This window comes from Lasiosphaeria miniovina (assembly GCF_030549165.1).
Source record: "Lasiosphaeria miniovina strain SMH2392-1A chromosome Unknown B0T26scaffold_5, whole genome shotgun sequence".
Taxonomy (NCBI): Eukaryota; Fungi; Ascomycota; class Sordariomycetes; order Sordariales; family Lasiosphaeriaceae; genus Lasiosphaeria; species Lasiosphaeria miniovina.
This window is the reverse complement of record NW_026848224.1, coordinates 1625198-1652648: the sequence shown is the minus strand read 5'-3', so window position 1 is coordinate 1652648 and position 27451 is coordinate 1625198. Positions and strand designations below refer to the sequence as shown.

The 27451-nt window shown below is 55.4% G+C and overlaps 11 protein-coding genes across 11 annotated transcripts; 6 read left to right on the top strand and 5 right to left on the bottom strand.

The window, feature by feature from the left end:
• Nucleotides 1-1226: 1226 nt before the first annotated feature.
• On the top strand, nt 1227-2055 carry B0T26DRAFT_753037 (uncharacterized protein; the record flags this gene model as incomplete). The annotated part of the gene is made up of 2 exons (XM_060445611.1): nt 1227-1357; nt 1992-2055. The coding sequence occupies 2 exons, from the start codon at nt 1227-1229 to the stop codon at nt 2053-2055; spliced, it is 195 nt and encodes a 64-aa protein (XP_060294180.1).
• A 2532-nt stretch (nt 2056-4587) lies between these two features.
• On the bottom strand, nt 4588-5821 carry B0T26DRAFT_650815 (uncharacterized protein; the record flags this gene model as incomplete). Its single annotated transcript, XM_060438214.1, has 2 exons — nt 4588-5191; nt 5562-5821. 2 exons carry the CDS (start codon nt 5819-5821, stop codon nt 4588-4590), a joined length of 864 nt encoding a protein of 287 aa, XP_060294179.1.
• Nucleotides 5822-6853: 1032 nt separating this feature from the next.
• On the bottom strand, nt 6854-8431 carry B0T26DRAFT_648451 (uncharacterized protein; the record flags this gene model as incomplete). Its single annotated transcript, XM_060438001.1, has 3 exons — nt 6854-7440; nt 7507-7863; nt 7924-8431. 3 exons carry the CDS (start codon nt 8429-8431, stop codon nt 6854-6856), a joined length of 1452 nt encoding a protein of 483 aa, XP_060294178.1.
• Nucleotides 8432-9050: 619 nt separating this feature from the next.
• B0T26DRAFT_803816 (uncharacterized protein) lies at nt 9051-10586 on the bottom strand (the record flags this gene model as incomplete). Its single annotated transcript, XM_060447105.1, has 4 exons — nt 10214-10586; nt 9714-10171; nt 9488-9557; nt 9051-9370 (listed from the first exon to the last, which is right to left on the bottom strand). Exons 1-4 carry the CDS (start codon nt 10239-10241, stop codon nt 9051-9053), a joined length of 876 nt encoding a protein of 291 aa, XP_060294177.1. The 5' UTR covers nt 10242-10586.
• A 736-nt stretch (nt 10587-11322) lies between these two features.
• On the top strand, nt 11323-12135 carry B0T26DRAFT_649550 (glycoside hydrolase; the record flags this gene model as incomplete). The annotated part of the gene is made up of 3 exons (XM_060438101.1): nt 11323-11377; nt 11437-11778; nt 11849-12135. The coding sequence occupies 3 exons, from the start codon at nt 11323-11325 to the stop codon at nt 12133-12135; spliced, it is 684 nt and encodes a 227-aa protein (XP_060294176.1).
• A 1056-nt stretch (nt 12136-13191) lies between these two features.
• Nucleotides 13192-13365, top strand: B0T26DRAFT_650453 (uncharacterized protein; the record flags this gene model as incomplete). Its single annotated transcript, XM_060438181.1, has 1 exon — nt 13192-13365. The coding sequence occupies one exon, from the start codon at nt 13192-13194 to the stop codon at nt 13363-13365; it is 174 nt and encodes a 57-aa protein (XP_060294175.1).
• A 1882-nt stretch (nt 13366-15247) lies between these two features.
• Nucleotides 15248-15664, bottom strand: B0T26DRAFT_651386 (RlpA-like double-psi beta-barrel-protein domain-containing protein-containing protein; the record flags this gene model as incomplete). The annotated part of the gene is made up of 1 exon (XM_060438271.1): nt 15248-15664. One exon carries the CDS (start codon nt 15662-15664, stop codon nt 15248-15250), a length of 417 nt encoding a protein of 138 aa, XP_060294174.1.
• A 2309-nt stretch (nt 15665-17973) lies between these two features.
• Nucleotides 17974-20164, bottom strand: B0T26DRAFT_677261 (uncharacterized protein; the record flags this gene model as incomplete). The annotated part of the gene is made up of 8 exons (XM_060440082.1): nt 17974-18273; nt 18365-18465; nt 18558-18579; nt 18693-18944; nt 19348-19436; nt 19490-19790; nt 19904; nt 19968-20164. 8 exons carry the CDS (start codon nt 20162-20164, stop codon nt 17974-17976), a joined length of 1263 nt encoding a protein of 420 aa, XP_060294173.1.
• A 2743-nt stretch (nt 20165-22907) lies between these two features.
• On the top strand, nt 22908-23250 carry B0T26DRAFT_346207 (uncharacterized protein). Its single transcript, XM_060434528.1, has one exon. The coding sequence runs from the start codon at nt 23033-23035 to the stop codon at nt 23204-23206; it is 174 nt and encodes a 57-aa protein (XP_060294172.1). The 5' UTR covers nt 22908-23032; the 3' UTR covers nt 23207-23250.
• Nucleotides 23251-24069: 819 nt separating this feature from the next.
• Nucleotides 24070-24403, top strand: B0T26DRAFT_602592 (uncharacterized protein; the record flags this gene model as incomplete). The annotated part of the gene is made up of 2 exons (XM_060435765.1): nt 24070-24231; nt 24314-24403. Coding segments are annotated over 2 exons (252 nt in total), but the record flags the coding sequence as incomplete, so codon positions are not given.
• Nucleotides 24404-25028: 625 nt separating this feature from the next.
• B0T26DRAFT_346222 (uncharacterized protein) lies at nt 25029-26054 on the top strand. The gene is made up of 2 exons (XM_060434529.1): nt 25029-25808; nt 25870-26054. The coding sequence occupies exons 1-2, from the start codon at nt 25151-25153 to the stop codon at nt 25950-25952; spliced, it is 741 nt and encodes a 246-aa protein (XP_060294170.1). The 5' UTR covers nt 25029-25150; the 3' UTR covers nt 25953-26054.
• The last annotated feature ends 1397 nt before the right edge of the window (nt 26055-27451 follow it).

Below are 27451 nucleotides of genomic sequence, written 5' to 3'. Positions count from 1 at the left end.
ACATATCACGCGCCGGTGATGCCACACGCGGGCTATCTCTCCCATCTTCTCGTCCTTCTCCCTCTCGTTTTCTTTTACTTTTCTGTGGGTACATTATTTGTTCCTATATGTCAAGCACCCCGCCCTCTCTCCTCTCTCCGCCACAAGTTCATGACGGACGTCGTGCGGACGTGACGTGCTGAGCTGCCTCCCATTGCCCCCGGGCCCCGGAGTACGCACGATGACGGCCAGAGAGCTGTTTAGGTCTGCTTGTTTACTCTTGGAGTCTGTTTTGGCGGACGCCGCCCTCCTGCCTGGCCAAAAGACAGCTTGAACAGAAATAGCCGCCGCGGTCTGCCTGTTTGAAAAAGGACTAAGGATGCACAGCAAGAGACTGCAAATACACGATACCGCGTCCGTCCCTGACAACAGCCAAGTCAACCGCCCAGGCGCATCCCATCCTAGGTACAGGCGCCAAGGAATGGAGGAGGAGCCTCTCCCCGCAGAGGAAAACGAGAACTCAGTGTTGGTCTCTTCCTGATTTCCTATCTAGTAACTGCCTACCTACCTTACCCAGTATCTGGGCAGGTAGAGGCAGCAACCTCGGAGTGGAGAAAGAAGGGAGCCATGTGCATTTACATTGTTCTCACCTTGCCGCTTTTATTCGAGAAGTGCTATTAGAGCAGACCGGAAACCACGAGAATCGCAGACCCACTTCTGGTCTATTGCAGAAGAAGAATAGTCGCCGGTCTTCTATTGTTCATGTCGAGGCGAAGAAGAAGACGAAGGACTACAAAAACCGAGTTTCTTCCTTCGCACTCGGCCTGCTTCCTCCCTGCTCCTACAGCAACGACTATTTCATCCCGTCATCTGCACACAGTCACCCCTCCCTTCCATACCTCTCTCTGTCTTTCTCCCGCACGAATAAAAGAATCTTGCAGCCATCCGCGAACGACACACATACCTCACACACATACACGCACACATATTCGCACACATATTCGCACACATATTCGCACACATACCTCACGCGAGCATACACGCACACCACAGAAACGAATCTAGCATCGGCGGGCACACAAACACGTACATACACGCATACACACACGTACATCGCCGCCGCTCTCGGCCATACCTACATACCTTACCTAGGACCTACATACCTTACCTAGGTACATACATACCAGCCGACCTACCTAACTAATTACCTAATTACCTACCAACTTGCTAAGACTGAAGAAGCCAAGATGTGCCAGCGTAAGATCTTCATCCACCACCGCTGCAGCCACAAGATCACGGAGCTGGTCGAGCAGTGCGGCAGCGTCGAGTGCCGCACCGTGACCGACGTCGGCGTCATCACGAACAAGTACCCGTGCGCGTGCGTCGGGTGCCCGTGCTACGGGCAGTTCTAGGCTGCGTCTCGAATACGGCTGGGCTGGGGGTCAGGCGTGTGTGTTTATGGTGAGATGGATGGATGGATGGATGAGTACGGGGTTGCAGTAGGTCTTTTTCTTTCTTTCTTTTCTTTTTCTCTGCTGGTTTGTATTGGGCTGGGGTTGGCTTTTCTCTCTTCTTTTTGTGTCGGGGTTGTGTCGCTCTCTCTCAAGTCAATCACTCGCCTACACATTCGCTGGTATCGTCGGGAAGGGAAGCAGAGGGAGCTTTGCGGCTTGTGCGGCAGTCGCTGCCTCCCTTTGCCCGCGGCATGACATGACAGACAAGAATTTTACTGTATTCGTTCCGTCCGTCTGTCTGTCTGTTGCAATGAGCCAGCTCAAAGTAGCTTGGGACGGGTACTTGAAAACCTCGCCGTCCGCCAACACCCGTCTTTCGGCTCGATAGCGCCGTGGAAATTCGAGAATAGACAGCCGAAGCAACAACAAGATCAGCAGCAGCATCTGCTACATCAGCAACAAGATCTTGCTGCTGCTGATCAATCACTTGGTTCTTGTTGTAGCCCATGGTCTGCAGCTGTAGAATGGTCTCCCGAAGCCCGTGTCTCTCCTCTTCAGCGTCCTCGAGAGCAGTGTCGGCATCGCGGACTTTGCCTTCCAGGCGCGCGATGGTTCTGCGTAATTGCTCTGCGAGTGTGGCGTCCATGGTACATCAATACATCAGCAATAGCAGCTTCAGATGCAGCATCATTTCCTCCTGCAAGGCGGAAAAACCCCACTCTACCCCTTGCCGGACCATTGCCGTTTCACTTATGAACCTCTCATTGCAATGGATATATCAAACAGACAGCTAACCAACTTCACAGACCTACTAGTTCTATCTCTGTGGCGGTGGCCACACCACCACCACCACCATAAGCTGTGCGGGAAGGCTAGTTCACTTCGCATACTACAAACTCGACTTATAGGATGCTGATAGAACCCTTCAGAACATATTGCGGGCGTTCTCTTTTCCCGTTTGGCTTAGTTTTTTTTTTGGGAGGGGCCGGTAAAGGCCAAAAGAAAAATTCGATTTTTCGTTCCTTTTCTCTTGCTCAGGTTCACGAATGCACTATGACGTCGTGAAATATGCGCACGCTATCAACGCGCCATCACTGCTCCGTCCCGGAACGACGACATGGGAATAGGGGAGCAGGACAGTGTTTGCGCGGGTGAGGTTGCGGCTATCTGCGTGTGAATTGTTGAGACCCTGGCCAGTGACCGTTCGGGGGTTCCGGAAAGACGGCAGGGTGTGTTGTGCGCCGCGTTATGGCGGGGAAGAAAAATCTGTTTGCCTTCGGCTCGGGGGACAGCGCGGGGCCGTAATCTCTGGTTCACCCAAATTGGGCGCGAGGGGGTGAAAGGGAAGCCAGACCACAAGGGCCGTATGTCGGGACCATCGAAAGCCATCTTGTCTTCTTGTCTGATTGCTGCTAGGTTGCTGGTAGTGATGTTGTTGTTGTTGATTCTGCTGCTGCCGTTCAGGCGCCTGATCTGGCGAACGAGAGGCGACCACAGGAATATCGACTTGAGATTATCAGGAAATTGACAGAGAGGACTTTGAGTTCGCCACATATTTGGCCGCTCGGCCGGTCGGACGCTCGGCCGTTCTGACTACCTGTAGGTTCTTCGTGCTGGCTCGCTAAGCCTAGAAATCACAGCTCTGATTTAACTCGTCACCAGTGATATAAAGAACGCCTGGTAATTAGGCCTCAAGCATCGCGAAGGACGTCACCACTAAAGCCCTACAGAGTATGTGTTTAATTACGAGAGAGTTTAACAACCCTACGGGAAACTGCCCACGAGGCTTAGAAGAACTTTACAAAGTAAAAGCAGGCGCCCATGAGGATAACCCCAAGGCACTTTGGAATGCATCATCTGAGCATCCCACAACAAGCCAGAACTCCAAACAAGCCCTTCCGAAGCCCACTGTAACTTCTCTGACCTCGGCCGAGCATCCAGACAGTGACACCAGAGCCAGGAGGGAGGGGCGCAATAGCAGACGCGAACTATTTATTTACCGGGGTCTTATATACTACCTACATAGATAGATAAACAAGCAGAAAGATGCACCCCGTACTGCTGGGGCTGGGGAACGGCTGGCATATGATTGCCTCCGCCACACCTCTGTTATCCCGAGCTGTTATGCGGGGAAACATCACATAACATGACCATATCGCGACTCTTCCGCTTGCCATGCCATGCCTCACAAGGTAATACCTCATCGGATTAGATACGTGTCTGCTCAATCATGTATACCCCTAGAGACACCGAGGCGTCATGTGCTTTCCACACCGATGCAGGTGCAATATGGGTATGCGCTTCTCCGCGTTCGCGAGGAATCATCTTCAACTGGAGGCATAACCGATGAGCTCTAAGCAAGAGCGCTGCGTGAGGCCCCGGGTGGCCAGCGGGTGCCGGGTGCCTCAAGGTGGTAACTCGCTCGGGATATTGAGTTGGTGAGTCACGGGGGTGGCGTCCACGGCGGCAAGCGAGGGCGTTTGGGATTTCACTCTATAACAGCAGTCAGTGCCTTCGGATATACTCCGTCGACGTATGGAGTGCACAGATAGGGTCAAAGCGCAAGCTCTCTGTGGCCACCCTGATAATGCCAAGCGTGGGCAGGAGCGAGGCTGGTAGTGGTATCTGGGGTTCACCCTCGCACAATATACTGCATAAAGCGCCGAATGTCTGGTCGCATGAAACATGTTTCCTGTTTTCCATAGACAGGCGAACACGGGACCCGACGGATGAACGCCCAGACGCAGTACCGTGGCTGGCACAGACTGGTCGTGGCGTGATATATTGGTCGCTCAGGTAGGGTAGGTACTTATATTAACTTGATCGCTATGCCATGCCGTGAGGGGTATCGTGAGGGGATTACACAAGGAAAGGGGGAATGATAGTAGAGAAATCAGGCAACTATGTAGAACCCGGGTCACATGTCAGTGTATCAGCCTGCCCTTGCCTGGGCTGGTGTGAAATGACTGTCGGCGAGCAAGGCTAACTCCCAAACAAAAGTAGTGCACAGATATGGGGCAGATATCCAAGGCATATTCCCAAAAAGACAGCCAGCCGCGAGGCCATAGTCCAATCTCGGAATCCTCCTGCCGCGCTCGTGAGCCGTACGTGTTGTTGCCCGCTTCCTCCAGCAAACGGCACCAAGTCAATCAGATCAGCGAGCGAGGCCGTTAACGGCGGGCGATATCATGTCCTTGTCGTGTAGCATCTGCCACTTATCGTGCGTCGCGTTGATGTGGGTTTGGAGGTTCTCGGCCGTCTCAAAGGTCTCGGTGCGCCCGGTCGAGGTGCACAGCACACATCCATAGCCGGGGCTGGGCTGCTCGGTCGAGCTGCCGATGGCCACGCCTTCGTCGGGGCTCTGGTCGCAGTGCGACTTGGCGAGAAAGCGGCGTGTCACGCGGAAGCCGTCCTTGAGAGGCATGTAGTTGGTGGCCTCGGACAGTTCGGGGACCTTCCATCTGTATCCGCAGCTGCACTTGCCCTTGGACGAGGCGGGGATGGGCCGATTCGGGTCCACCTGCAGCGCCATGGCCTCGGGGCAGAAGATGCTGAAGACGCTATTCTTTGGGCGCAGCGCTTGTCGCCCTGTCGCGTGGCCCACTTCTGACGGCAGGCCGAAGCAGCTTTCTGTGTCGTCGGTAGGCACCTTGGGAGTGAGCGGAGGCGAGGGAGGCTCTGACTGGAAGACGGGCATATCCGAGGTGGTGGACCAGACGGCGGTTTGCCGATCAAACTCGTCACGGGCTGGGAACACCCTGACCGGGGCCGGGGCAGGGGCCGGGGCCGGGGCTGGGGCCGGGGCCGGGGACTGTTGTTCTGGCTGGAGCAGGGATCTGGGCCTCGCCCTGGGGATCGGCAGCTCTTTGGGTACGGCACGGCCGACTGCCAAGCGCCGGTATTGGTCGGCAAGAGCCGCGACGCCTTTTATTCGGATGGCCTCGGACACCAGAAACATGTCGTTCAAGTTGATGAACTGTCTCTGCTTGGACTCGAGAGCCCTGCGGAGACCCTCGACACGCTCCCTGAGCTGGGCAAGATAGGCCGACAGGCACTGGCGACACTCGTCTGCAGCAAAGACACGGTTAGTAGGCTGGAACGAGCGTCGAGAGGCAGCGCGAGGACGACGACGACGAACCATCTCCGGCCGAGAATTCGGGGCCGATAAGGGCGAAGCCGACCTGATACGTGGCTCTGATACGGTGGCTGGACATGTCCAGCGAGGTGCTGACGGCGCACTTGCTGGTAGCGGCCGGCGAGGCCTTCTCGGGACGGCGGTAGTGGTTCTGGCTGTCGACCCTCTTCTTCCACCTCATGTAAAAGTCGAGCCCCGCCTCAAAGGCCTCGGCTAAGCCGTCGACCAAGGCGTCCACTCTGGCCAGCTCCATCTTCTGTCGTTGGGCAGCAATCGGGGGGACACGGGATAGCGGCGTGAACAAGAGTTGTAACTGAGCTCGGTGGCTAGTTTTGGCGTTGCGTGTTTTGCTGAAAGTTGAAGGCTAGCAGCGGGTGCAGCGTGCGACGAGATAACTGAGGCAAGCCAGCCAGCCCGGGTCCGGCCCAGCTTGACCCCAGCCCAGCCATTTGCGTCTGCTGTTGCTTATCTCTGGGGAACAGGGCTTGAGCTGCAGCTGCAGGGCGACCAGGACTTGGACCTTGGCGAGATGCTCTTGGCATGCGGTTGATGGCAAATCACCTGGGGCCGTGGCTGTCCGGCTGACCCGCTTGTCGTGACAGGAAACGTCGCCAGCGAATCGCTCCCCATCCTCAAGTCAGCACCCTTGGATGGCCACCTCCGCGAGGCGGCGGTATCCTGCTTGGGCTCTCATCTGGCAACAGGCTCTCATCTGGCAGCAGGCTGCCGTCTAAACAGAGGGAATAAAGGCCGATCCGGTGAATGATTACTGAGGTTAAATCGCTAGAAAAAAGACGGCAAGACATTTTTAACGTTTAATTTTTGAACTTACTTGCCATCTGTATTGCATTCCGTATGTTACTGTATTAACTAGGTATACAAGCGTGCGCCGCTAAGTGAGCCCATCGCAAATGATCGAACCATTACACGTAGAACTTTCGAAGCTCTTCCCCAAGTGGGAATGCCCACCCGGCCGTGCTTGCCATCCTAGGATCAGCGCAGGGGCTGTTGTTGGGAGCCTTGGCTGCTCGCTCGGTTGCTCCCGCCTCGCTAGCTGTTGCCAAATGAACTGTAGCCCCACTGACGATCCCTCGTCACCCACCCACAACTCTTTGATCTTGGGTGCTTCAAGCAACCGTGACTGAGTGCCCACCACTTGCAAGAAACGGCGCTTAAGTGAAGCCGTCAATTGTCGACTCGACAAGTTTTGGATTTTGGTGCTTCGCAATTGCCTTTTTTTGCTACTGCTTTACCCTTTATCCCCCTTTTGTCCCTTTCCCAGCCGTTATTGCAGATATACTAACAGCGCCTCGGTCGCCTGCAGCGAAAATGTCGCCTGTCCACCTGCGACGGCCGCCGTTTCGTAAGTCTCGGTTCCGCCAGCAGCGCACGTCACGTTGCGGAAGTACTGGCCGCCAAACGAGATGTCGTTACCCTGATCCGCCCTCGACGATGCGCTCGCTGCTGTCAACCGCTTGGCCCTCAGCGCCGTCGCCGTCGGCGTCAGGCCCGTCAAAGTGAAGGACTGGCTCGTCCGGCTCCCGCTGCCGCTGAAGTAGTCCGAGTTGTACAGCAGCACGCGCAGTGGTGTGCCACTCGCATCAAAGCTGGCATACCCGGCATAGTTGGTCTTGCCCGTGTCTAGCGCCGTGAGGTAGCTCGCCCCAGCCATCAGGGCCACGGCGGCATGTGCTCCATAGTAGGGCGCCCCCATGGTGCGACGCCCCCAGAAGCAGTACTGACAGTTGCCCACAGTGCCGTGGTGGAAATATGTGCGCGACATGTTGTTGAACGCCGCTCGTAGCGAGTAGTCCATGGTCCAAAGCGCGGCCCCAAACGTTGGCGACACTCCAGCTGCTCCTCCGCCCGACACTTACATCTCGGCGTTAGCAAGTCTTGGCCGGGGGTTGTCATACGTCCCTAGACATGCACACTCACCCGAGTTCGTCTCGCCAAAGACGTATTCTCTCCCCGTCCTCCTTACTGCCGCGATGTCTGCGTCAAACACCTGGATGCTCTTCACCGTCGTCGGATGCGTCATGAGCTTCTGTACACTGCCGCCCGGGTAGTTGTGATGGGCAAAGTGGCGGACATATTGCTTCACAGTCGTGTTCTCTGTCGCAATCAGCTGTGCGGCCCCCCAAGCCGGAGGAGCATCGTTCCAGTTCCCAGCCTGGATGATGTTCATTTTGCCCACGGCGTTGCCAACTCGGATATTCCAGTCGTTCTGCGAGGCCGCGTCTGTCGCTGGATTCCACGTCCCCGACGCGATGGGCTGCTTGTCTTTGACCCAGTCTGAGCGCCGTGTTAGCACCGGTACATGCCGTCTATTCTGGCTGCTTTCCAGTGTCTTACATTCAGGCTCGTTCCCCAGTTCGATTGCCAACAGATTGGGAATCTCTGCCACAGCCACCTTAGCTGCGGCGATCGTGTTTTCGATGTTGTTCTTGCCCCGGTTGAGTCCAACCACAACGGTTCCGGCATATGTTCCTGCCAGCGTCATGAACTTTGGCCCAAAGGTCAATGTCGCGGGCGCATCCGCCGCTTTTGCAACCGAGTATACGACGTAAGCCGGAGTCGTCGCATCATAGGCGGCCCGGTCCTGCGTCGTCCCGCCGATACGGATTGGTGGCCATACCCCTGTCAGGTCTTTCCAGTTTGCGAGGCATTGGTTTGTCCCTGTCACGTTGGCCACGTAGGACGGAAAGGCGAAAAACTCGAACGAGATGCCAATTGGGGCTGGGTCGAGGGGCGCGTACGCGTAGCCGCCAGTACCCGCCTTACTCGGGACAGCAAACGTCACTGCTCCGGCAGACTGCGCTGCTGCGAAGCACAGGGCCAGAAATACTGTTGCTCTAGCCATGTCGCGAACCTGCCTGTGTTCAAGTGGCAAATACGCAAGCTGTCACAGGGCACCGAGTGGTTTGCTGAAGCCATTTACTTTGAAGGGGGCCCAGTTTGTCTCTCTGCCCCAATTCGCGGTTGAGCTTCTCGGTGTTTTATCCACCCGATGGGATACCAAGACGGCGTTACTTTTGGCTGTAATTCTTCCGTCTCTCTTCCCGAGCGGACGGCGAGCTCAGCTTGGTTCCGTCATCTACGGAGCGGGATATCGCCCAGCTTGGCCTAATTTGCAGGGCCAACCCGGAGTCATGCAGGGGCGGGTTGCATTGAACCGTAGGCAATCCACCTGCTCTGTGCTAATCCTTTCAATGATTACCAAGAGAACAGACTCGCCCATCTTGAAAGTTGAGCCTAGTTTGCGTCTTTACGATACGAGCAACATCTATTCACTTAGAACGTGGGTGCATACTATTCAGATCTACACCAGCCAGTCACTACGAAGAATTCAAAGCATTCAAAAAGGACAAAACATTTCAAAAGTTTGTAATCAAATCCGGATTGAGATGCTGCAATTGCAGTACATGAGAACAATCACCTTAGTCTAAGCTGTGTAAGTAACAATTCCAAATTGACTGGCTTCAAGTCTCGAGTTTAGCCCGCTTCTTTCGAGAGTCGCCGTCTTCGGTAGAGTTCAATGGACGCTTTAGGGAGACTCTGGGGACGGGCTCAGCTCCCTTCATGAATTCTCTCAGCCGGTCGATACGCTGCCTCAAGTTGTCCGACTGCTTCAGTGGCCCCTCACACTTGGCAATAATGTCGTTGCTGTCAAGATCTGCCAAGTCGAGTCGCTCCTTGGAGATAGAGTAAAAGGAGCCGTCTGTGTCTTCTGAAGCCGTCGTGGGTCTACCGGCTACCGGAAGTCTGCCCAAGCGGCGGAGAATAACACGCTCGCACTCTACTAGATGCCTGAACATGGTAGCCGCGTCTCGTTCATGGAACTCGACCACGCTCAACTGAGCCGCAGCATCATCCAACTACCCGAGACCCTCGACTGCGTTGATGCCGCCCAACGTACCTTCTGAGACATCAGACTCCAGCCTGCTTATAGTATCATCAGCGAGCTCGATCGTGTACTCGAGTTTAGACTTGGCTTCCGCCAAATAGTAGCTGAACGTGAAGAAGTCTCCCCAGTCACCTCTGAGATTCGAGTCTGCATCATCTGCGCCGTCGCCAGCGGGCAGTTTGCGCGCGTAGAAGATGTCGGCGGGGAACGTGGGCTCTGCTATATCCTAGTCGTCGACCCCGGGAAGGTCTAGGTCGATCGTGTCGGTCACCATCGATAGCGGCTGGTACGCATGTGTTGTTAGGCCGATGGGGCAGTCCCAAACCAGTTCCTCGGCGGCCTGTTCCCACATTTCGAGGCCGCTGCTGGTAATCTGGGCCAGCACGTCGAAACAGTGCGTCACGCACAGGAACCGCACGCAGCACGTGTGCCTCGCGCACCAGCTGATCCCATCGTCGCACCCCGTTATTTCCGCCAGAGATCGGCGCGTCTGCCAGATTAGAAACACGGCGAATATGTCGCACCGGCACGAGAGAGGCCGCGTCGGGTCCGTGAAGTCGCCCACCCCGTCAGCCGAGAACAGTTCCGTCGCCATCCGGCCGCACACGTCGTGGACTGAGAAGTGGATCTCTCGTGTTCGGCACATAGTCTTGTGGGAGGGAGACTCTTTAGTCTTTACCTTGGTGGCTTTTGTCGCTGGCGGGCAGGTCGGGGTAAACCTGTGCTTCTTATACCTACGTAAGGGGGGTCTCGCCCACATAGGCATTGTTCGCCGACTGTTGTCTAGCGTATATGGGCCTGCGGCTTTATTCTACGTTTCTTTGAGCTCCTACTCTTTTTTTGTCGCATACGTACCTCGATTTACAGGGCACGGGGAACAGAGACCACCCCTGCCAAGTGTTGGGGACGAGCAGCATCCCCGGTTTTCTTTTCTTCTTTCTCTCCTTCATCTCGGCACGCTCCCAGCATGCGAGGCTCGGGAACGACGGGTGCTTCAAATGCCGACCCGTTCACCCATCTTGTATGTAGGTTTCCAACACATGGTCACGACCCGAGGGCATATTAATTTCACTAGCTCCTCCCCCCTGCTCGCAGGAGCGGTCTCCACATAGTAGTCAGAATGCCTTGATCGTGCCCACCCACAATATGACGGCCGCGTAGCACACAAGGTGTTTGCGTGGATCATGACCCGGTTTGTTGAGCAAACGCTCCTCGCATCCTGCCCACGACGCGGCCGCCAACTGTTTCCTTGAAGTCGCATTTCCTCAGAAAGACAGCCATCATGCAATATGCTCGCCGCTGCCGAAGAAGCCGTCCAAAGGGGGATGCACCCCAGGTTTTCCGAGCCAGAAATGGGACTGCGGCCCCGTATGCTACCCCAGATCAGGTGCGGGAGAACAATGTACGCAAATGGTGGCGGGCGTTTATTTGCTGGGGATCCATTCCCAATATATGGGAACAAACCCAAGTGGCTGCTTTGTCCAGCGCCGTCTTTATCCGCCGCCCCCTTTACCCGTCCTCGGCAGCAGTGCCTCCTTGGCAATGACGAAGACGTCCAACGCCATTCCGAAAACACGGGACGTGAGCGTTGATTTTTATCTAGTTCTAGCTTGCAGCGGACGGCGCTCAATCCGAGTTGCCGCACACGCCGACCAAGATGCTTTGGACATGGTATAAAGGATAGTGGAGGTCGTGCGAGATAACCAGGGTCTGCCTCTGGTCAAAAGTCTTGGCTCTCTCTTTAAAGTAGCGAGCCTCTGGGCCACTTTCTCCGCACCCAGACCTCGAGATATTTGCCGTCAGTACACAGAAAGACATCTTCAAGTGTCATCTTCCACAGCATCAACATGAAGCTCAGCATAGCTCTCGCAGTACTCGCAACGGCGGTTGCCGAGGCGCACTGTCAGTGAATCGTTTTCCTGGCATCACGTGCAGCAGCTAATCAGGCTTCACCTGTCTAGACACATTCCCCAGCGTTGCCACGACGGGCGACTGGCAGTATGTGCGGACGACGGCCAACTTCCAGAGCAACGGGCCCGTGACCAACGTGCAGTCGGAGGACATACGGTGCTACGAGCGCAACCCGGGGACGGGCGCGCCCAACATCCTGACCGTCACGGCCGGACAGACCATCGCGTACAACGCCAAGGCGTCCATCTCGCACCCCGGGCCCATGAGCTTCTACATCGCCAAGGTGCCCGAGGGCCAGACGGCCGCCACGTGGGACGGCAAGGGCAAGGTCTGGTCCAAGATCTACCAGGACCACCCCAGCATCGCCGCCGGCATGAGCTGGCCGTCTCAGGGTTCGTAGTACCCACCGTTCTTGATTTGGCGTTGTTTTCTTTTCAAAACTGACAGTTGTGTGCTCTTCAGGCGCCAAATCCGTCTCCGTCACCATCCCCAAGTGCCTCGCCAACGGCGAGTACCTGCTGCGCGCAGAGCACATCGGTCTGCACAGCGCCGGCAGCTCCGGTGGGGCCCAGTTCTACATCTCGTGCGCCCAGCTCAGCGTCACCGGCGGCTCCGGCACCTACAGCCCCAAGAGCCTCGTCTCGTTCCCCGGCGCCTATGCCGCGTCAGACCCCGGCATTCTTATTAACATTTATTACCCCGTGCCCAAGTCGTACACCCCGCCCGGCCCCGCGGCCGAGACATGTTGAGTGGTTGATGTGTGAGGGTTGCGTTTGAAGTGGTGGGATGAGCATTGGAAGAGCTGGGGGGCAGGGACGGATGTCCATAGGTCTGGACTCTAGTAGCATACCCTTGTTGATGAATTATAACGATAGCTAGCCATTGACATGATTTGCTTATCATATTGACATGATTTGCTTATCCTTCAATAGACACTTTTGATATCAATACTCATTTACTCTAAACATTAGCATGACTCCTGCTGAAAACGCCACTCACATAACACGATGACCCACTCGGCAGGAATAAAGTTGGGATTTTACTTTTCCAATGCGCTCCCCGCACGAGGTAGGTAAAAGGAATTGGAGAATAACTTTGGCTGTCAGGGTCATGTAACCTGGTTTGCTTCGGTATGTGTAAGATTATAGGGCTGAATTATACTTAAGTAAATGTTATTACATCTGGATTACAGTTCCAGAGTTGAGTAGGTCGATGTATTCAGTGTTCCTTTCTTTTGCTTTCTTTCCTTCAAGACATGTTTTTCTAGTTTCGATAGCTTGAATTAAAAAGGCGAGACTTTGCTCTCGTTTTAACTTCTCCAGTTCACTGACAAATGACAAGCCACCTTGGTTTGGCCAGCAAGCTCCACTCGCTGGCGATGATTTCTTTATCTCACGCCAGGCTCCACCATTTGCCCTTTGTCCATCACAAGGCCCATTGACGGGCTAGATCCGTCCAAAGAAGAAACAATGGCATTCATCTCCCGCCTGAATTTATTGTTCCCACAAGAGCAAGCCTGTGTATATAACAGCCCATCCCTCGCTGTTTTCAGGACCTTCTCTTCTCACCATCATCATCACCATCACCATCCACTCCCCTCTCCAATCTAGCACAGCCCAGCTCCTTCACACCCGCTGCCTCCTCTGTCTCCTACCCACCTAGATATAGATATATATCGGTACCCGAGACAAAAGGCAGCAACCAATCACTGGTGTGGATAAAGCCCCGGCCGCGCTAGAACGGATATTCTTTCTCTTCTCGTCTCCAAAAACCACACACCACCCTCGCCCAACCCCACCGCCACCATGTGCACCCTCGGCTACAACTACTTCTCTTGCGGCTGCAAGAAGGTGATTGACGGGACGCTGACGCGGTGCGCCTACGCCTCGATCAAGGGCATGGACTGCCCCGACTTCCAGCTCGTGGCCGACGCCGGCGCGTCCAAGGACCATATGTTTGCGTGCATGTCGCACTCGTAAGTGTCCTTCCCCCCATACAGTACGTGTGTTGTGCTTCTTCTCGTTCTCCTTCTTTTTAGATGATGATCAAACCCCTACTCCCTGATTAAAAAAAAAAAAAAAAAAAAAAAAAAAAAGGTAGGTCTCTATTTGACACGGGATGTCTCGATAGGTAGGCCAGATAATTACTGTGGTGACTTCCACCACAGAAATTACACAAGTAAGTAAGTCCGGCATTACTATTATTGTTAGAATATAGACAGAATAAACAAGATTGCTTTTTGTCTAATTAGCTGAGGCTTGCGTGGAAGCCACCTAGTGCCCTTTATTTGTGCAGAAGAAAGGCCGTGAAATTGAACGATGTGGCTTGAATCCTATCCGTGACGCGCGTGAATGATCGAAACTGACTCGCAACCCTGTCAAAGATGTCACTGGCGACAAATTTGGATGTATTATTATCCAGTGCTTTTTGATTTTCTGTGGGGGCTGTCGCGATGTTGACTATTAACTACCCAAGCAGGCTGATCGTGTGAGATCAATGCAGCGTTTCATCCGCCACAATACCGAGCACAGGGGGATAACACGATGAGAACACGATGGATGAGCAACTCCAGCAGTCGAGATTCTCCTCCAGATCATCATGCCGGGATACGGGCCCGGAAACGGCCACTTCAATCAGTGTGCCTGGCTCCGGGCCATGACAGCGGGGACCCGACCAGCTTGGCAGCCTCGGACGAATGCAAAACGGACGTACGTCAGTGAGGCGACCAAACCATCTATGCGCCGGCAGCCCTCCGCAGTGGGCCTCGGCAATCGAGCTAAAACGGGACAAAGGAAACATTCAGGGGGGCGGCCCACACACCGAGATCCGGCTAGCCGGCTGGCTGGCCCGGCCCGTGTGTGGTCGGAGACCCGGGCCAAAGCGCGGCCAAAACGGAAGTTTGATTCTCCCATTCGTCAAGCGAGACGACCTGGAAACACACATAATATTCCCTGGAGCAACGCCAGCCCCTGGATATCGACAAAGACACCCGCCTTGGAGGTGTCCGAGGTCTCACGATCGCCGTGTGAGATGGGCGACGATTCAGCGCACTGACCGAGAACCCGACCACATACGTCTTCCGCAGCCATCGACTTCGGTTTGATTCTCCTTTTGCATTTTGCAATGCTACAAATCCGGGTCTCGCCGCGGCAATCGACATGGCAAGAATTAAATTTATTATTCCCGGCCCCTGACGTGTGCTGACGCCGCTGCTGATAAGCATCAAAAAGGCAGAAGAAACAAGCGGCCGCCTCGCAGACGGCCGTATGGAGCATCCTCCACGTCGGTCCCGTGGAGCGGCCCTTGCGGTGCCGTTTTTGCCGTGCGCGTTTATGGATCCAAGGGTGGGACTTGCCTTGGAGCGAGGCCAAAAAGATGTACGCGAGCTTGATGACTGCGAGCTTGATGATTGCGAGCTTACCAATGAACTAACACTTGGTGTAGGCGGCTGACATTCATGGCCACCTGGACGTGATACCTGGCACATATTCAAGTTAAAGTTCCAGTTGCAGCTGTGTGAAATGCCGTGGTATTTCTACGTCAAAAGCGAGCGCGCTTTGGGTGGTGGCGTGTGCCAGTGTGATGGTGACGCTACATACAGGAAGAAGAGATTCCCAGAAAGAAACGAGCGTGTGTCCCTTCCTCCGCTGACCTGTTTTGTCGTGGGGCCATGGCCATGATCCTGTGACCTTCGTCGTCTAATGTCCTCGGTCCCACCTTGCGCGCCCCCGTGGTCGTCCGACCTCCATCACTTCACCACCAGCAGCAGAAATACCGGGGTTATGCCAAAAGCGTGGCCCAAATCATGCCATTGCCCGTCCCCGGTGACGCGTCCCACGTGACAGCCCTTTGGTAGAGCGCTCAGGCAAAGTCCCAGGTGCCCGAGACGTGACCCAGCGCCTGGTCAGCGAGCTGGCTGAATGCCGTGGGGCTGAGGTCGAGGCCGGCGCCGGCGCACCCGGGGCAACTGTCAACGATGGTGACGGTGACCGACTTGCCCTGGAAGCTGGCATTGATCTTCTTGCCGCACAGCGGGTTGTTGTTGGGGTTGCCGTTGGGAGTCTGTGCATCGAACATGCCCTTGGCGAGAGCCACGACGAGGTCCGAGTCGGAGCTGGTGATGCCGCACGCCCCCAGGCCCGGGCTGTAGAAGGTGAATTCACCCGAGTTGGAGCGCGCCGTGAGAGACGAGGCGCCCTCACTCGACGCGGGGGCTGCGGCCGCGAGTTGCAGGACCGAGAGGAGGGCGGTGATGAGGGTAGTCTTGGAGGAGAACATGGTGGCTGTGTGAGGATGTTGTTGGTAGAGGAGCAAGTTGAGCTGCTGAAGAAGGATGACTGGGCTTGTAATGTTGATTTGCGGGTAGTGATAGCTGAAGTTGTTACTTGACGACTGGAACAAGAGGCGAGATCAAGTTGACCGATACCCTCTCTAATATAGCCAGCCATCATCGAGGCGGTGTGGTAGATGGGGTAAGGGGCGGTGGTTGTGAAGGAGGTCGTGTTTGGGCGACGAGTGACCAGAGTTGGGCCAGAAACCCACACGGACTCAAGGTGAGGCGAAACGAGACTGGGGCAAACCACACCTCGAGGTTCAGGCGACGAACTGTAGAGCACAATCACAGCCTTGGGGGGGTCTCTGGAAGGCCAAATGCACATCCTTTCGGGTGCTTGTTCATCTCAGCACCCTGCGTCTGAGTTTTCTTACGTCCACGGGGCACATAGTATGGGGTCTTGACACAATTTATTCCGAATCCCGCTTCGAATTTCAGAACGGCTCCAGTAGTTCATCCAAAGATGGCACAAACACTTGTGAATGCGCACATGGCAATTTGGGCCCCGAAAGCACACCTATGTACCCGAGGGAGTTCAAGTCCGAGTCCGTGAGGGATTCTCCTCGGCATCGTTACCGAAGCTAAGCAACCTTGGGTTTCACTTGGCTCTGTGTGACGAGGCGAGAAGCTTCAGAGCTGTGCATGCAGGGAGGCGGCGTGCCGCAGACAAAACTGCACAGCGCCGTGTCATGGAGGAAGCCGATGATTTTGCAGGTGTCTAGCGAACAGTACAAGTTGGAGCTGTGAATTTCAATGGCAGCATTCTGGAATGGAAGATGAGCAGTCGGCCTCAGGAGGTGAGCACTGGGTTGGCCTGACTGTGGTCAGAGTGCGCTTATAACACGCGTTTTGATTTCCCAATCCGGTAATTATTGCAGTCGCAGTTTGGGGCACAGGGGGGGCCTCTGCCTCAGGATGGAGACGGACGGACGGCCACTGCCGGGGCCGTCCCAGGGTCGGCCGGCCTCATTGATCTCTTGGCAGCTTGAAAAAGAAACACAAAGCCGCCCGTCAATATTTCCTCGAGAGTGATTAGTTCCGGATCCAAACTGATGATCAACTAGCCGCAGGGATTGGCCCAAGGACCAACGCACTTACAATAGTGAAGCCACGCATTGCTCGCTCTCGCTTGGGCGTTCTCGATAGTCTAAGAGTATCAGCCATGCACTTTTTGATGGAGGAGAAGCAATGCAGCTCTAATTGGCTATCGGAACGGGCCTGGTGTTCCATTCGCCGCCGCCTCTTGGTCAGCCGGTGCCATCTGGTTGCCTTCTTTTGGACGCCTCGAACTCATTGTTGTGAGCGGCGAACCATGGCTTCGCGGGAGGCCACGACGGGAAAGTGGAATTATGCCTTGTTGCACACATGCACACCCACACGCACACACAACACACATGCACACCCACACGCACACGCACACAACACACATGCACACCCACACGCACACACAACACACATGCACCTCTCTACCGCGCGCAGGGCTTCGATGCGGCTCGCGATGGAGGTAGTGCTAGGGGGGAAGCTTTCGACGGATTGGGTCAGAAAGGAGCCTTGGGCCGAATTCGAGCCGGGGGAGTCGGGAGGACTGTCGGAAATGGAAAAGGGACTTCCGGGAGGGCTCGTCATCGTGTCGACAGGTCGGAATGGCTTCAGCTGCGGTAGCGTAGAAATGCGGGTTTTCGCAAGTATGGTAGTGTTCAGAAAGTTGTTCAAAGGCTGCCAGGCAAATGCAGGGTTTTCGCCCAGAAAATCCATTTTTTTTCCTGGGCTGGGAACCCCCTACTGGCAACCGTCTTTTCGGACGAAGAGTGACTTTGCAGCCAAAGCGCCAAGCCACAAAGCCCAGCCAAAATCGGATTTTTACCCCCAAAAAGTCCAATTCTAATACATGGCACGCTTCTTCAGACGGTCTGCCCTGCACTGAGTCCGTAATTGATACTATCGCCAAATCCACCAAAACCTCTCAACTTCAACTATATTACCGTCTATATCCCTACTTCTAGGGCTTCGTCCTGGGCGCGGTCTTCAACGCCTACGGCGCGCAGGGCACGAGGAGGCATTGCAAAGGCTTCTACACGCGGTACGGGAACCCGTCGCCCTGCCATGGCTTTGGCTATCGCTTCGAAACTCAGCGCGCGTGTCCGGAAAGACCGTTGTTACTGTCCCAATAGACTGCCTCTTGTTTCTCCTCTTGTTTTTCCTTGTGTTTTTCCTTTTTTGCTTTTCCTCTTCCAGTTTCAAGTTGTAACTCTGTTCAGTCGTTTCTGACAATGCACGGTGGTGATGTCGTCGCCTGCCAGTGGTGCAAGATTGTAATCGGAGCTGGGCACTGGCTTGCAGTGTGCAATTTACTTGCGACGCTCTCTTGGAGAGATGACACGCGTGTGAAGTCGTCGGATGGAACCTCACCAAGCAGCCACGGCTGCAACGCAGTCTGGGCAATGTGATTTCTGGGTAATGTGATGCACTCCGTGGCTTGACGGCAGCATGCCTGATACTTGGCCATGGTAAGGCCGGTGTAACACCGGCGACAGCCTCGTGGAGTTATGAGTAGCTACTCCATCGTCACTAGCCAGTCAGTACTACGCGGCATACACGGCACGGGTGAGGGGGATTTGTTGCGTGAACTTGTGCTAGGAACATACGCTGACCGATTGGTTGGGCCGTGGCTCGGGCACTGACTCTTCGATCACGAGGGTTGGCGATGCCATCTGATCCGCATCGAAGAGGACTTTCTCGTGCGCTTCTTTGGCGACGAGTTAGCAGGAGCCAAACCAGCAAAGTCAAGCATCATCACGATTGCACGCGGATGGCGGTATATCTAAAAACGTTTCGCACTTTTGAATGCGCGACGAGTTAGCTTCAAGTTGCGCAAAGTCACACAACCAACTTAGACGCTTGAAGTAATTTCCACAACGTGCTCAGCGACACTCCCGCATTCTCCCTCGGTACATCGTCCATGCCAATGCATACCCGCTTTAGTTCTCTGGCCGTCGCCTCCAGCTGACTGGTCTCCTCTGCTGTCTCGTCTTCGCCCAGGAACGCGCACTCTCCTGCCTCGAGCCTCGATTCCAACAGACGTTTCTCCTCTTCTGCTGTCTTGTATTCGTCATGGTACACCAGCCTTGCTCCCTCGAGTGCCGCCGCCAACCGTCTTTGCTTCTTCTTTGCCACCTCGTCTTGGTTAAGGGACACCAACTCTGTGCCCTCGACCTCGACCACGAACTAGCCATTCTTGCCGTCAAATCCGGCTGCTTCTGGTACGAGGCGACACAAGATATGTTCATCAGGATAATCCTCTCCCATCGAAGCTGCTGCCGGATTTGTCAATCCATCTTGCGGACCCCTTCGGCGCCGTCGTCTTCAAGACACCGGCAAGAGGTGTTACATGCACCTATATGGAGTGCTTTGACTTGGAAACTCGGTTGAACACGAGGCCGTCTGAACCGCCGACCAAGTGCCCGCACTCTCAGGTAGGGTGCGATTGTCCACCGGCCCTCGAGCCGTCGCATCCCGACAAGTGGCGATGCCCGATATGCTTCAAGGACGCAAGACCCTACAGCTTGCGCATTGATAGCTTCTTGCTCAAGGTCCGCTAGCAGCTCGAGAAGGATGACAGGCTCCGTACTAAGTCAATGCACGTGACGGCGGATGGCAACTGGTCGGCTGCCATGGGGGCGTGAGTCTGTTCCCCGGTGTAGGTGCTCCTAGGTTGCCCTCCAGGCTGGTATCAACAAGCAGAGCACCAAAGGTCGTGCGGCAGGACTTACTTTCCCGTCCGGAAATTACCATGCACAGTCCCCAACTTGCCTCCAGCTCCTCGCTGCTAGCTAGTGGTTTCTCCAACTCTCTCGTCGATTTCCAGTAGCGAGAAGTGCTTGCTGTCTTGCTGTCGTGGTTGACGATGCAGAAATACACGACAGAACGTTTGGCTTTCCGAAACTCGTCAACTTCCTTCCTCCATTCGGCGAAAGGCTTGGTGGCAAGCTTGCCACCAGCCTTCGTCTCAATGCTTCGCCCAACCTTGACCCACGGCGGTTTTTCCAGGAGGGTGATGAGCGTCAGGAGGAGCTAGTGGTTGAGCCACCGGCCTCTACGGAGCCGTTCCAGAGACTGGAGGGTGAGACCGGTTCCGAACAAGGCTACCGAGAATTCGTCCTGTCCGCTCCCGCCGCGTGCCTTACGCTTAGCAACCGCGGTAGCGTCGGCCTCGGCTGTCTTGGACGTGGCTCGGGAGAAGTAACTCACCATGTATCTTGGGGGCTCAGGAGAGCGCCGATGCCTCCCGCTGCCGCCAGAGAGTGCGACTTTGCCCCCTCTATTCGAGCTCGAGCGAGTCCGCTACCGTCTCGGGTCCTGCGTTGATGCCTGACAGGGCGTGATGCGTCGCGGGGAGCAGGTGGCATCTCAGCCGCGTCGGCCAGCATCCAGGTGATGCTTGACATGTCTGGCAGCTACGACTCGCCGAGAATCCCGTGGGCTCCGTACGCGGTCGATCCGCACGAGAGATGATCGGTGGCTAGCCCAGCCAAGAGGGCTAGGAAGGCCTGGGATGCCCGGAAAGACTGCTCCTGCATCGAGGGCGAGGGAAAAAAGGCCGGGTACGAGGTTGAAAGGCTGGCGGCTGGCGGCTGGGAGACGATGCTGGGGCGGGGAGTGTCGGGCAAATGGCCGCCGTCATCTCGGGGACCTAGTCGCAGGCGAGCGGGCTTGAGGCATTAAAACACGGCAAATGCTTTTCCATCATGTCATGTCACATCTGGCCGCGGGACTGAAGTAGTTTCGCGCCAGTACCCCGCGTGCTTTATGAAGTGAGTCGTACAGCTTTGAGAGAAGAGTGTGAAGGACCGCCGGACCGTCTCTCTTGCCTTCGGTGTAGTTCATAGACTAGATAACTATGAATACCTCCTAGTACTCCTCTTGTCCGGCCCGCCCCTCGTCCCTTAGATGTTGGAATAACGACACAACTCGAGACCGCTTGAGCTTGCCCGGTACCTCCTTGAGCTTGCGGTATCTTCCCTTGAGGCTCAGCTTGGAGAGCTTGGGCGTGAGCGTAAGCGTCTCCCCCTCGCTATTATCAGTGCCCTTATCCCTGTCCGTACTAATACTCATCTTCTGCTTTCCCTTCTCTCTTCCCTCCGGCATCCCCTTCTGCTCCTCGTAGCCATCGTCATACTTGCCCTGCTCTATTAGTAGATATTCCTTCTCCTTCTGCTCCTCGTAGCCGTCGTCATGCTTGCTCTGCTCTATCAGTAGACGTTCCTTCTCCTTCTTCTCCTCGTGGCTATTGTGGCCATCATCATGCTTGCTCTGCTGTATTGGTAGACGTTCATCCTTCTCCTCCTCCTTGAGAATACTAATCCCGCTGCCCGTCTTGGTATGTTGGCTAACCTGAACACTATCTATACACAGCGCTGGGAGTCTGGTGTTGGAGCATGACTTCTAGTCGTCCTCGCACTCCTCTCCTGAGGTATCCACGCACTCCTCTCCTGAGGCCTCCAGATCGGAATCGCTCTCGCCTAGCTCTCTTTGCAATCGCTTAGGAAACTGAACTTTCCGTACAGCTTCAAAATACGCCATCTCGAGAAGGGATTTTCTCCAAATCGCTTCTGTCCTCTCGTTCAAGATGCCAAGCTCGAGAGCGTCTTTGAGCATATCGTCCCAGTCGGTAGGTAAACTCTTCATCCGTTGTTGGAAAGTGTGATTCTGACGGCTGCGAGCTCGACTCAGGGGAGTCATGCGAGGGCATATGGGTAGGTGTCGAGGGTCCGGCACCGGGCAAATCTGCAAGCGGATGAGGCACCCAGTAGATGGAGCGATTGTAGAGGAACTTTGACTCGATCGGCAGAGGCGCGCAATCGTCAGCCTTCCGTTTCGGCGGCATGGCGACAGACCGATAGACAACCCGTAACGAATTAGCCATAAATCTCTCGTGTGCACGCGTGGGGGTTATTACCGGATTGCTTGTGAGAATTGATAACGGTTGGAGATTTTGGGAAGAGGTGTTGTGCGGTTGGTTATGTAGAAGAGAGGAGGAAGTTTTCCATAAATTTCGGTGCTGGGCCTTGGCCAAGCAGCGATAGCAAGTCCTGAACCGGAACCCCGACTATGTACGTACTTGGACACATCGGACGCGCCCGCATACAACTTTTGGTCGTGGAGTACAACAACCTGAAGAAGCGCGTGCTTGTCGTTATGGATTCGCCATGGATCCAGCTGTGAGCGTTCCCACTCTTACGTGGTATTAGTAGGACCAGAGTTAACTGCTCTAGGTGCTTGGCGGCGGTTCTCCGCAAGGTCAGCTTCGTCGTGGCCTATCTCTTATATATGCCTACCTTCACCAAGGCCCGTAGAGTGAAGGGGGCGAGCTACTATGAAAACACGATATGAGCTGCTTGCGAGTGAGAATTAAGGACAGATCATATTGAACTCTGCTATCTCTCTCTCTGGTGTCAACCCCCCACCCCCCCCCCCCCCCCCCTTTTATCTCCGCCTTGTTGCTGCTCCTTTTGAGCTCAATATCGGGTGCTCGATTGGCCTGAGACCCCGTGGCCTCGTATACCTAGACAAACATTGGTATGCTCCCGCTAAACTTGTTGCTAGCCCCTTAAACAGTCTTCTACAGAGCCTGAAACATGTGATTTATTTCATGCGGTGCTGAGAATGCTTAAGTTGCTGGCACATTCAAAAAGAGATGAAAAGCAATAGGGCCCCGGCGTGCCCATACTTGCTATCCGCGTCACGTCTAGGTCTAACACTTGGCATTTAGCTAAGGTTCGGCCTGCTATCTGACTGCAGGACGGCGTGCAAAGCATAATTAAGGGATAAAGGTAAGCTAAGGTAGGTAATCAAGTCTTGTGGTAAGAGGGTTAGTAGGACGGTCCCCCCCATTATTTAGTTTAAGGTAGGTCTCGTAATAATACAATTCATTAGTTCTAAACTCTTGGAATCTAGCCTAGATCATCCCTCTGCCCGAACCAGTGGACGAGAGTCATGGCCCTCTCAAAAACTACTAGTTCACCACTAGAGCGGCTATACAACGAAAATAGAATAATCTCCTAGATCCTTCAGAGACGTCTTCTCTGCCTTGACTAGAACCCCCCCTACTCCTCTTGTAACCCCCGAAACCAGCAGCCTTGAGCTTGTTTACAGCAGATTGCTAACCCCTAGTCCTAGGAAAGGGGTGTGGGAGAATACCGCGTAGGGGAGGAGAGAAAAGGAGCGTAGGTGCGGATCGGGACGTGGCTTCGGCAGATACCCGCTTGTATTTCATCTGGAACTTTTCGAGTCAATGTAACCAGGGCTTCTGAGGAATGGAACGCCACAAGGTATCACTCCCTCGGATACTACCGCCCGAGCCGTCTGTCTGTTCCGACTTCTTCCTCGAAGAAACGTTGGATGGTGAGCCGCCTCCCACTTCTGCCCCAGGTTTGGGAGTTTTCCGTTCGAGAGATCAAAACGATCCCGCACGATTTCGTCGCCCCTAATAATAATTAGGCCCTAGACTTGGACTAGGACTCGGCACATGAACTTCGCACGAAACAAGACGAAAAACCCGGGAACCGAGCTGCTGTTCACTGTGGAGACCCAAACCTTGCTCGTACATATTCTTCTCCACATGCGCGAGGTAAAAGACGAGAGGCTATTCCCGGGAAACTGGATTGGGGGGTCAGGGCCACCCAGCCGGCCACCCGAGGCGACATTAGGCTGAACCGGCGCCGGGCTTTATGGACGGGAATGAGTGGGTTTTGTTTCCCCACACTGGCACGGACAGTCGCATCTCGATCCTGGACCGTCTGGCGAAAGTGTCGAACGCATGTAGAAAAAGGGAGGCGGGCAGGGATGGGGGAGTGGCGAGGCCTTAAATTAGGGCCCTGGCTCGACGGGCGTCTCATCCTGCTCGTCTCATCCTGCTCGTCTCTGCTGCGTGCAACTTTAAGGGCTTCGGTTCGAGGCAGGGAGGGGGCCCTCAGGGCCGCTTACCCAGGTACCCGACGATTTGCTTGCCTCGTTTGAAAACCGAAATGGCGCCCTTGTAATTACGGCGTGCTGTACTTTGTATCATCGGATGCGAGGGGGCCAAATTACGGATAAAGTGGCGCGCGCTGGCGCGTTGGATACCTAGAGAGCACCACGATAATCAAATCGCTGGCCATGTGAGCCTACAGGGCTGCGCTTATAAGAAGAGATGGGTTTCCCCGGGAGGAAGACAACAACAGCCATCGGACGGCCTCGCCCGCGGCCTTCTCGCTCCTCTGCCTCTCTCTCTCTCTCTCGGTCTTCCTGTCTGGTTACCACGGCCAGCTCTCGAAAAACCACAATGCGCCTGACGACGGCGCTGCTCGTCGGCCTCGGGCTGCGCGCCGGAGGAGTGCTTGCGCAGTCTGCGTGCCAGACGGACTGGTACCTGGGGCCCGACGACTGCATCTGCATGAACAGCACCAACGGGGCTCTGCTCGTGACGCAGACCTTTCGCTGCTGCAGGTCGACCGGCTACAAGACGGCACAGAGCGTAAGTGGATAGACGATGGGCGTGAACTCCCTCTTAACAACGGAGCTCGCGTGGCTGACTTTGGAGATTTGGAAAGCCGCAGATATGCGGCGTGGACAGGGACAACCGCCAGGACTTCAAGGACTGCTGCAAGGATCTGAATCAGAAAAGCGTCATTGGCCACTGCCGGTGAGAGCGCTGTGTCGAGGGTTGAAGCCGGGTCGAGGGTTGAAGCCGGGTCGAGGGTTGAAGCCGAGTCGAGGGTTGAAGCCGGGTCGAGGTTTGCTTCGTTGGCAATCATCGGAGGGTTAGGGCAGGAAACCTGGACTTGGTGATCTTCGGGGTTGGGGTTGACCCCTTATGTTGCACGAATAATCGGGCTGGCACTATTTGCTATTCTTTGATGAACCCTTAATTTGCCACTACATCAGATGCTGGCCTGAGCTCGCCGCTATTTTCAGTGTAGCTTTTGTATGTACTTATTTCAGGCGTTGGAAATACCTAATTCACGTCTCGTTGCCAACCCTGAGTCGGCACCAAGCTGTAGCTCGCCCCACCCCACCCCCGAGCTGCAGTCTGGTAGTGGCGTTGCGGGCGTGCATGAAAGTTTAATCTCTTTTTTCCACGAACGCGACGCGAACACGGCTTCGCTTGACTGGCTGCTGTCCCAGCATCGAACACGCATCGAACACGCATCGAATCTTCCGCTGCAGGTACTTATACTTGAATCTGGACGGGATGGCATTCTTGGCAGGAATTGCCGGGCCCAAGCGATATTTGCTGAAGACGCGTTATTCAGGGCGCCTTGCCTCCCTATCCTACAGTGTTCTTCTCCGCCTCGAGCCTCGACAATTCGGCCCCGACCCTAAGTCGTCTTCGAAAGCCTCTCGCGAGACCGCGACAAACGAACCCCTTCCCCTGAGACGATTGTTCCGGAACCATGTCTTTTCTGGGACTGGGCCCACGAGCGCTGGGCGGCTGCAGCAGAGCTCTTCGCTGCAGCTCAATTGCTGTTGCTGCAAGAGCTGGCGTTCCCGTCCGACAGCCCCTTAGATACGCGACAACTGTCTCGAAGCCTAGAGCCAAGAAGCCGCCAGTCTCGCCCGTCGACGATGCTGCCGCCGTGGGGAAGAAGACTCTGAGCACCAAAAGCTCGACAACGGCAACAGCCCCCAAGTCGCCAAGGAAGAAGAAGGCCGAAGCCCCGGTGCTTGAAGTCCCCGGTGCCGAAGGTGTAGTAAAAGTGCCCAAGACGCGTGCTGCTTCAACCAAGACCAGCGCCGCCACAAAGAAGAAGGATGCGCCTGCTCCCGCAAGTCCCGCAAGTCCAGCCGAGATAACAGCGGCATCGACACCGTCGGTTACCCAAGGGATGGATGTGGGCGCAGCGGAGAAGATACCCCCAACACTGCGAGCCCCCGAGCCCCTCAAGCCGGCGGTCAGGTTTGTCAAGTCTGTCAAGTCCGAGGTGGCTCCCGAGGGCCCGCAGCCCGTGGACACTTCGAGTCCGGAATATAAGAAGGCGTCAAGGAAATACACAGCGTTGATGGTAGCCTTGCCGATCCTGTTTGTCACGTCATATTACCTCTATGACAGGCGTGAGTTCTTCGCTGCCCCAGAGATTGCGGTTCGAAGTCCTGGCTAACAGTTTGGACCTAGTTGTTCTTGGAAACCAACCCTCCGATTTGGCAGCTCTCCGACCAAAGCCGACGATAGGCCAGAGTTCAGAGCAGCCGCAGTAGTGAGCTGGAGACGGGAGAAATCCCACCGAATGCAATGCAAATTCCCTACTCATCACTCTGTGCTGCGGTTATCTTTTGCGCCGTACTGTGATTGCTCCTGATCCGAGAACAGAACGTTCAACCACGTTGGCTAGGGTCGTGGGTCATGCTTCTCTTCGCATTTTTTCCCCCGGAAAATCCAGGGGTGCCCAAACGGTTAGACCATGACAATGGAACTGGGTTGGTTGGTGAAACCGGACTTAAAGACAACTCCATCGCCTGTGCCAAGCAACCTCTCGCCACATGACGCTAGATACTATCAATATCCAACCTGCCCGAGCAGTGCAGTCCTCCCGAAGTCCCGGGCTTGCCTGGCTTACTCTGGCTTCCATGTTTGGCCGACGCTTGCCTAGCTCGAGAGCACTCCCCGCACAAGTTTGTCGGTACATATACTCTTGCCGCCTATTGGCTGGCCGTGCAAGCTAGCTATAATCACACGAATCACAGGTGGCTTGAGGAGTGCTCAAGCCTCGGCAACAATACTGGACTCCGACGGTGATGGGTAGGTAGCACATGGCGTCTGAATCTGGTGACGTGCCCTGAGAGACAGGCCGGGCCCCTTTCTCGCCAGATTTTGCCCCTTCCTCCAAAAACCCGACAGGACAGCGAGACTAGCACTGGCGCCGTCCCAAAGTCGACGCCCAGCCTTTCTCGCGTGCGGGGTAGGCATTGACTTTTGCAACCTGCTCGTTAGCTTTCCCCACATCGATCAGCTTGGACAATGGGCATGGAATGGACACGACAACGGCTGGGGCTGGTAGGCTGGTGGAGTGGAGCCGAGACGGCTTGGCTTTGGCTTTGGCTTCTCGCAGCCATTCAAGGCTCTTGCCGAGGGGTGAGTTCGCAATGGCGGCTGACGGCGTTCGACTTGTGTCGGCCGCTGTGTCTCGCTGCATCTCTGCGCCGCTGCCACACCGTCTTGGCGACTCGGCCGAGGCGCCGCACATGCCAATCGAAGTGCAACAACATGGGCGTGTGCATCTTATCCAGCTTATCCAGCTTACCTTGCCTTACCTTAGGCCGAGCCGTTACTTGGGATGACACCTCAGGACGGCACCGGTCTGCAAGACACAGCCAACGCGGCACGGCAGCACCCTGAACGGCTTCCGTATCTGTGTACGTACTGTTCGCGGTCTGTCCAACGCCACGAGGATGCCAATGGCTTTAGTAGGCATCTGCTTGTCTGCCGGGGCCTCGTCCAAAGCCGCTAGAGCTACTTTGGCTTAGACACTTGCACGATTGGAACTATTGCTGGGCACTTGGGGTGATTTCCGGGGTTCAAACGTGGTACCCACACACAGACTGGAGCCGTGATGAGGCAGTGGGAACTGCGGGGTGCCGAGTCGCCGGATCGCTCTGATATTGGGAGCTTGGAGCCATCCAGAACCTGCAACATCCACCGGCCCACCGGTCTACTGGACTGGACTGGACTGGACTGGATTGGATTGGATTGGATTGGA